At 33.5% G+C, this 7646-nt stretch overlaps 1 protein-coding gene across 1 annotated transcript in view; it reads right to left on the bottom strand.

Annotated features, from left to right (window-relative positions):
• Nucleotides 1-7642, bottom strand: part of LOC111714190 (tubulin-specific chaperone C) — an 8941-nt gene extending 1299 nt beyond the window's left edge. The window contains exons 1-7 of the mRNA XM_023489240.1: nucleotides 7553-7642; nucleotides 5627-5704; nucleotides 4571-4668; nucleotides 3367-3446; nucleotides 2397-2454; nucleotides 1541-1633; nucleotides 87-135 (exon numbers count right to left, since the gene is read on the bottom strand). Coding sequence (XP_023345008.1) covers nucleotides 87-135; nucleotides 1541-1633; nucleotides 2397-2454; nucleotides 3367-3446; nucleotides 4571-4668; nucleotides 5627-5704; nucleotides 7553-7642 — 546 coding nt within the window. The remainder of the gene's footprint in view (nucleotides 1-86; nucleotides 136-1540; nucleotides 1634-2396; nucleotides 2455-3366; nucleotides 3447-4570; nucleotides 4669-5626; nucleotides 5705-7552) is intronic.
• Between the last annotated feature and the right edge of the window lie 4 nt (nucleotides 7643-7646).

The following is a 7646-nucleotide window of genomic DNA, read 5'->3' as shown; positions in this document are numbered from 1 at the left end:
GTACTGTAGTAATCTGCATTACACTGACCGAAGATATAGTAGTGTTTAGTGTTTAGATCTGTATTATTGTATATATCTATCATTACCTTCGAAGTGACATGAATATGAAAATCTGTCTCTGTTGTATTATGAATCCTGAAACACAAAATATATTAAATCAAATCTACGTGTACTTGAATAAATTAGTTATGCCCCCCCCATAGATCAACGAAAAAATAACTAAAAATTTGTTTCGGATTTAAAAGAAAAATGGAAGTATATGTAACTGACGAAACTATAGAAACAATTATATTTCTGATATTTTGCATTGCCCTCTTGACGTTATAAGAATAAAAGTGATATTTATAGAAGGCACAAACTTGAAACTTTTGAAAGCCCAAAAAAAAGGCTTAACACATTAGTGACGAGAAGGTCAATTTTGACCGGGTGAGGTTTTTTTTAAAGTGCCTTTTTTCTTAAATTAAATGTTGTCTTGTCTTTTCCTGCGCTTTCCTTAGGATTTCCTGTTTTCAAAACATATTTTATATTTGACGTAACTTCAAAATTGGGTTTTTATTTTATTTTCAATTTTAAAAAACCCAAAAAAACAAGATTTTGAATTCGGAAAAAACCCAAAAGAACACCCTGTAATTTAGTTTTGAATCTATAAAATTGTCAATTTTTTTGCTAGAAAAAATTTATGGATATTTTTGGAATCTTCTTTTAAAGATCTAAATAACTAAAACATGAAAAGTAAAGTTTTGAAGATAATTTAATAATTATGAATTACCAAAGTTTTTTAGATTTTCATGTTTTACAGGTCACCCTGTACAAAAAAAATTTAATTGAATATCATTTTTTCATGAGTACAATCAAGTTTTGTTTTGACAAGATCCTTCTAAAACAACTTCACTAATAGTTACTGGTCTCGTCACTAATGGGTTAAAACCCTTATCATTCCCTTTTCTTAGACACTTTATAAAAACTATAATATTTTGCTGGCTCGCTGGCTGGCTGCTGGTTCTGCATTTTTTTAAGATAAACATATTTAATTTTAAACTGTTTTAAAATTAATGATCAAAACGGAAAAACCACGATATTTTAAAATGTACGATTAAAAAAAAGCTTAATGAGAGATCGGTACCAAGAAGCTGAACTTGTAAAAGATAGAGGCACAGCTGCATCCTAGTTATATGTTAGATGCAGGGGTCCATATAATTCCATTTCTGATCCCAAATGGGATTGGGGTTGAAAGTACATTTAGGGGAAGTACACTTTATGTGTCATTGTGAACTACACTTCAGAAATGTGTACTGCATTTAAGGTGTTAAAAGATGAAAATATCAGTAAAAAATGTAAGAGATAAATTATGATATACAGAAAAATAAACACTCCCTTTCAGTAAACATTCTCCAGAATGGAATTTTTTCCACAACTTGACATTATACTTTCAATTGTTCACAATAACAACATGGTTTATTTCTGCCCCTATTATCAATCAATTAACATTTAAAATTGATCAGATGGAATTATATGGACCCCTGGTTAGATGTATGAATACCTTAGTTGTTGGGAGGAGAGAACTAGTGTAGATCCAGAACAGTTTTCTATAAATATAGAAGAACTTACAGGACCAGCTACTATCTTACAGTTCCTAGATAGATAGACAGATAGATTGATAGATAAATACTTAGATAGATATATAGATAGATAGATAGATAGATAGGTAGATAGATAGATAGATAGATAGATAGATAAATACTTAGACAGAGGGACAGAGATATAGATCGAATAATTCGTTGAATAGATAAATCAAATTAAATCAAATCAAATCAAATCAAATCAAATCAAATCAAATCAAATCAAATCAAATCAAATCAAATCAAATCAAATCAAATCAAATCAAATCAAATCAACAAATCTAATCAAATCAAATCAAATCAAATCAGACTCTTAGGACGTCCTACACCCACACAAAAAAATTGAGATGACTACTAATTTACTAAATAAATCATGATGTAATTTGTAAACTTTGCTCAATTTTTTTTGGAAGTTTTGGTATAATTTTGACACATTTTTTTATCAATTTCTCGAGACAGGAACATCAGATAGATGTCTTATAGGTCTCGATCAACTCCTCAGATTCTCAGGTTTCTGCCTATACCCCCTTTCATTTATCCTTTACACTCCCTTTAAAAAAAAAGATCTACAATTTTTGATCCGCTGATTTCTTTAAACTTCCATGTAAAAAAGTAATTTATGTGTCTCATTTGGTTAATGAGTATTGGATATTGGATATAGATTGATAGAATTTATTTCAAATTTTTGAAAGAGCTTTTTTTCAATTTCTTGGATCTTATTGCAACTCTTGATAATTTTAAGGAGCTTCTTTTATGATTTCTATTGTAATTTTTTACCTAATATTGGAGAGATGAACGGTAGAGGGGCTTCCAACTAACTTAACTCGACAATTTTCTAGAATTAAAAAATATTGTTCAAAATTTGTTGAATGAAATCAATTCAGAATATCAAATTCACATGTTTTGGAAGCAAGAAACAAAATTATTGATCTATACTTAATATGCCTTTCATAAAAAGTATAAAAGAACTGAGATTTTGTCACAACCTATAATTTTCTAATCTCTTTATCTTTGCTACCCAATGTCGTAAACCTTTGATATTTCAAACTATGAATTCTGTTAGATTAAATAATCTAAGTTTGAAATGACAAAGGTTTATATCATTAGATTGTAAGGATATATGGATTAGACAATTAGAGTTTGTGACTAAAACTCAGTTCCTTTATTTTGTATTATTACAAACAAAAAATGTGTCTAGTTTTAAATAACAAGTTTTCAACATTACACTTTAGTATTAGAAAAAAGTTAAGCGCCTTTTTTCATATCTATCTGATTTGTAAGCTTCCTTATTTTGGGGTTCTTTGATTGTTTTTAGAATAATCGTTTTTTTATCCATTAACAGGACAATCGAAGAAAAATGTTAGCCTAAAAAGAAAGAATACAAAATAATGTATAAAGGGATTGTAAGCATAATTTCAAATGACTCTCCAGGCAAAGATGGTATTGCCCGGTTTACAACAATACCTTTAAAAGCTTTGTCTGATCAAGTATCAAGTAGATATCCATTATTTTATTTCTTAAATTGTTAATTTTCATTTTCGGTTTCTATGCGAAAGTCACTTGCGCATTTCTTGCTTATAAGAACCACTGGAGAATAGAAATGATCAAAATAAAACACTTTTGAGTCAGATTGTCTTCCACATTTTTAGGGTTTCAAGGGTACCGTTGTGAATCGGGCATTGCCACCAATGCATGGCGGGTCACTTAAATTTCGCTTACTGTCCCTTTGGGCCTATAACATATTAACCTAGGTTAGAGAGTGTAACATCTCCTGAGTTGACCGCTTCAGGTTCTAGGCTCAAGTAATCGCTAGTCTTATCTCGAATACTAAATTATACTTAATTAACTTAAATATTCTAATATCCCCATTTTCCTTAAACTTTTCTTTATATTCCCCCCCCCCCTCTCAATATAATCCCCCCTCCCATCAGTATATTACCCACCCCTTAAATTTAATCTTTCCACTACTTTGAAATCGATCTTTTAAGGAACATTTCACAGTATCATGACTATCCCTGTATCTATACCTAACTCCTGTATCCCTGTAGCTATAACTGACTCCTGTATCTCTGTAGCTATACCTGACTCCTGTATCCTCTATCTATAACTGACTCCTGTATCTCTGTATCTATACCTGACTCCTGTATCTCTGCATCAATACCTGACTACTGTATCCCTGTATCTATAACTGACTCCTGTATCTCTGTATCTATACCTGACTCCTGTATCTCTGCATCAATACCTGACTCCTGTATCCTGTATCTATACCTGACTCCAGTATCCCTGTATCTATACCTAACTCCTGTATCCTGTATCTATACCTGACTCCTGTATCTCTGTATCTATACCTGAGTCTTGTATCTCTGTATCTATACATGACTCCTGTATCCTGTATCTATACCTAACTCCTGTATACCTCTATCTATACCTGACTCCAGTATCTCTGTATCTATAACTGACTCCTGTATCCCTGTATCTATACCTGACTCCTGTATCTCTGTATTATACCTAACTCCTGTATCTATACCTTACTCCTGTATCCCTGTATCTATACCTGACTCCTGTATCCTCTATCTATACCTGACTCCTGTATCCCTGTATCTATACCTGACTACAGTATCCCTGTATCTATACCTGACTCCTGCATCCTCTATCTATAACTGACTCCTGTATCCTGTATCTATACCTGACTCCTGTATCTCTGTATATATACCTGACTCCTGTATCCTCTATCTATTCCTGACTCCTGTATCCTCTATCTATTCCTGACTCCTGTATCCTCTATCTATACCTGACTCCTGTATCCCTGTATCTATACCTGACTCCTGTATCCTCTATCTATACCTGACTACTGTATCCCTGTATCTATACCTGACACCTGTATCCTCTATCTATACCTGACTCCTGAATCTCTGTATCTATACCTGACTCCTGTATCTCTGTATCTATACCTGACTCCTGTATCTACTTGAGCTGGTTTCTCTAGTTTATCTCCTGAATCAACTGTATCTTTAATAACATCAGGAGCCTTGTTCCTTTGTTTCACACCCTAAATAGTTTGAGTTCTAAAGAACATACTAAACCTAGTTGGGTGAAGGGGCTACAGAATACTAGTAACCCTGCACCCGGGTACGCTTGCATTCAGGGTTCAGCAATAGTACAGACCTTACACGGACTAACCAGGCTACCCCAGGCATGATTGATATGCGTAATTGCGTATCGTAAGGGGTAGTGCTGATTGGTGGGATTGCCTGGGGACCAGGAACAACCCCAGCAATTTTCTTTAAATAAATAAATATTCCAGAGGTAATACAATTTGTTGAACCACCATTACCCCCCCTTACAAACATCATTTGCCCCAGTAGCTCATTAAAATCTCAGGGTTCTTATAGCTCAGTTTGGGAATATTATTGCTAACTTGATAAATATATGAATTCTGGGATAAAAGAGAAACTTGCCAGTTTGGAGTAAATTATTTATTTCTTATCAATCATCGAAATCATCCCTCTGTATCATAATTCATTGCATTATCTTTTTAACACAAATATGTTTAGACTATACAATTTCCAAACCAGCGTGAGAGAATTCCAAACTAAATTCAAACCCATCTAAATCCAAACAAATGCTTAAAAAAAATAATTTTAATGTGATCCTTCGAACAAAGGCAACATTAATGGTGATGATATAACTTACTTTCAATGTCTAAAATCTATTACCTAAAAGTTTTTAATCATGACGGGGCAGTAAATAGAAAAATGTTTTTTTAAATTTAGTTTGTTTTTTTGGGATAATTTACTAGGATTTCTATTTAATCTCTTTAAATGAACCTCTGGGTTCCTGTTCAGATTTTGTGAACCTTAAATGAACCTCTGAGTTTCCTGTTCAGATTTTGTGAACAACCCCTTGAATGAACCTCTGGGTTCCTGTTCAGATTTTGTGAACAATCCCTTAAATGAACCTCTGGGTTCCTGTTCAGATTTTGTGAACGATCCCTTAAAGTACTTTACCTTGAAACCAAACTTCTTCTTTGGTAAAACTTTACTCTGTAGATCCTGGAACTCCGAGTTCAAATCTCCAATAGTTTTCTAACAATTTGTAAAAATTAATTTGAAAAAAATATTAATTGACTCGTCTCATTTTCTTTCTCAATGATTTTTCACAGTTAGATAGTGGATAAAAAGAGTAATGAACATTTTTTTCTCACAACTCATGGCTAAAATGTGATAAGAAAAAAACATACTATTGTGTACTACTACTTTGTTTTTAGCAGATATATTTTCAGTTTCAAATTTTTGCTTTTTGAGTTGCCATTTTTTCATGTTTTCAAATCAAAAACATTTTCGCAGATTTAAAAAAAAATCAATTTACATTAATTCATACCAGAATCCAACAATAAATATGATCAATTTTTGGATATAAAACATAAAAATCTCACTTATCCTTGATTAAAGATTGTCTTAAGGGTTCCGTTGTAAATCTGAGATGCCACTCTACTTCTCCTCTACTTCCACTCTACTTCTCCTCTACTTCCACTCTTCTTCCACTCTACTTCCACTCTACCTCTCCTCTACTTCCACTCTACTTCCACTCTACTTTCACTCTACTTTCACTCTACCTCTCCTCTACTTCCACTCTACTTCCACTCTACTTCCACTCTACTTCCACTCTAATTCAAATCTACTTCCACTCTAATTCCACTCTAATTCCATTCTACTTCCACTCTACTTCCACTTTATTTCCACTCTACTTCTCCTCTACTTCTCCTCTACTTCCACTCTACTTCCACTCTACTTCCACTCTACTTCCACTCTACTTCCACTCTACTTCCACTCTACTTCCACTCTACTTCCACTCTACTTCCACTCTACTTCCACTCTACTTCCACTCTACTTCCACTCTACTTCCACTCTACTTCCACTCTACTTCCACTCTACTTCCACTCTACTTCCACTCTACTTCCACTCTACTTCCACTCTACTTCCACTCTACTTCCACTCTACTTCCACTCTACTTCCACTCTACTTCCACTCTACTTCCACTCTACTTCCACTCTACTTCCACTCTACTTCCACTCTACTTCCACTCTACTTCCACTCTACTTCCACTCTACTTCCACTCTACTTCCACTCTACTTCCACTCTACTTCCACTCTACTTCCACTCTACTTCCACTCTACTTCCACTCTACTTCCACTCTACTTCCACTCTACTTCCACTCTACTTCCACTNTGGGGGGAGTTGATTTATAATGGAAGAGTTTGCGGGGGGACCGGGGATGGTTGATATTTGGTGATATTTAGTGATATTTGGTTGATATTTGGTTGATATTTGGTTGATTTTTAGTTGATATTTGGCTAATATTTGGCTAATATTTGGCTGATATTTGGTTGATATTTGGTTGATATTTGGTGATATTTGGTTGATATTTGTTTGATATTTGGTTGATACATAAAGATTAATTTCCTTTTCTGTTATTCTTTCAGATCCTTTCTCCGCCTCATTCTCTCTTATCTAGAAAATAAGAAATTAATTTTGCAAAAAAAATTCGTTTTTTTCTGAACTTTTTTTCCAATCTAGAAACGGCCTGAAAGGGGAGGGGCGTCCCCCCGCTGGAAAATTGGGGACGTCCTAATCCATTTGAAAATCGGATTTTAAACAATTTCTCTTCTGCGTCAGTTTATCAGTTAAAGTGAGAAGTAACTAAAATGAAAATATGGAAAGCTGAAGTTTTTTATAAATCATTGAAATGAAAGTGTTCAGAATGTTTATCAAGATCAAGCTATCGGGATTATGAAAGTGAGTACCCAACACTCAAGTTCCTAGATCAACTCACGGAGCTTAAATCTTTGGGTTCCGTTAAAACGAAAGCGGACTATTTAAGGAAAAAATATATATTTTAATTAAAAAAATAGTTTTTGAAAATGAAAAAAATACCTTATTTATATTTTCCTCTCTTTGTTCTCGCCTCTTCTCTATCCCTGACATTTTATATTTCATTTTAGATTCAAAATCTGTGTCCGACATTTTT

This window comes from Eurytemora carolleeae, unplaced genomic scaffold, assembly GCF_000591075.1.
Source record: "Eurytemora carolleeae unplaced genomic scaffold, Eaff_2.0 scaffold931, whole genome shotgun sequence".
Lineage (NCBI taxonomy): Eukaryota > Metazoa > Arthropoda > Copepoda > Calanoida > Temoridae > Eurytemora > Eurytemora carolleeae.
This window is presented reverse-complemented; position numbering and strand designations above follow the sequence as displayed.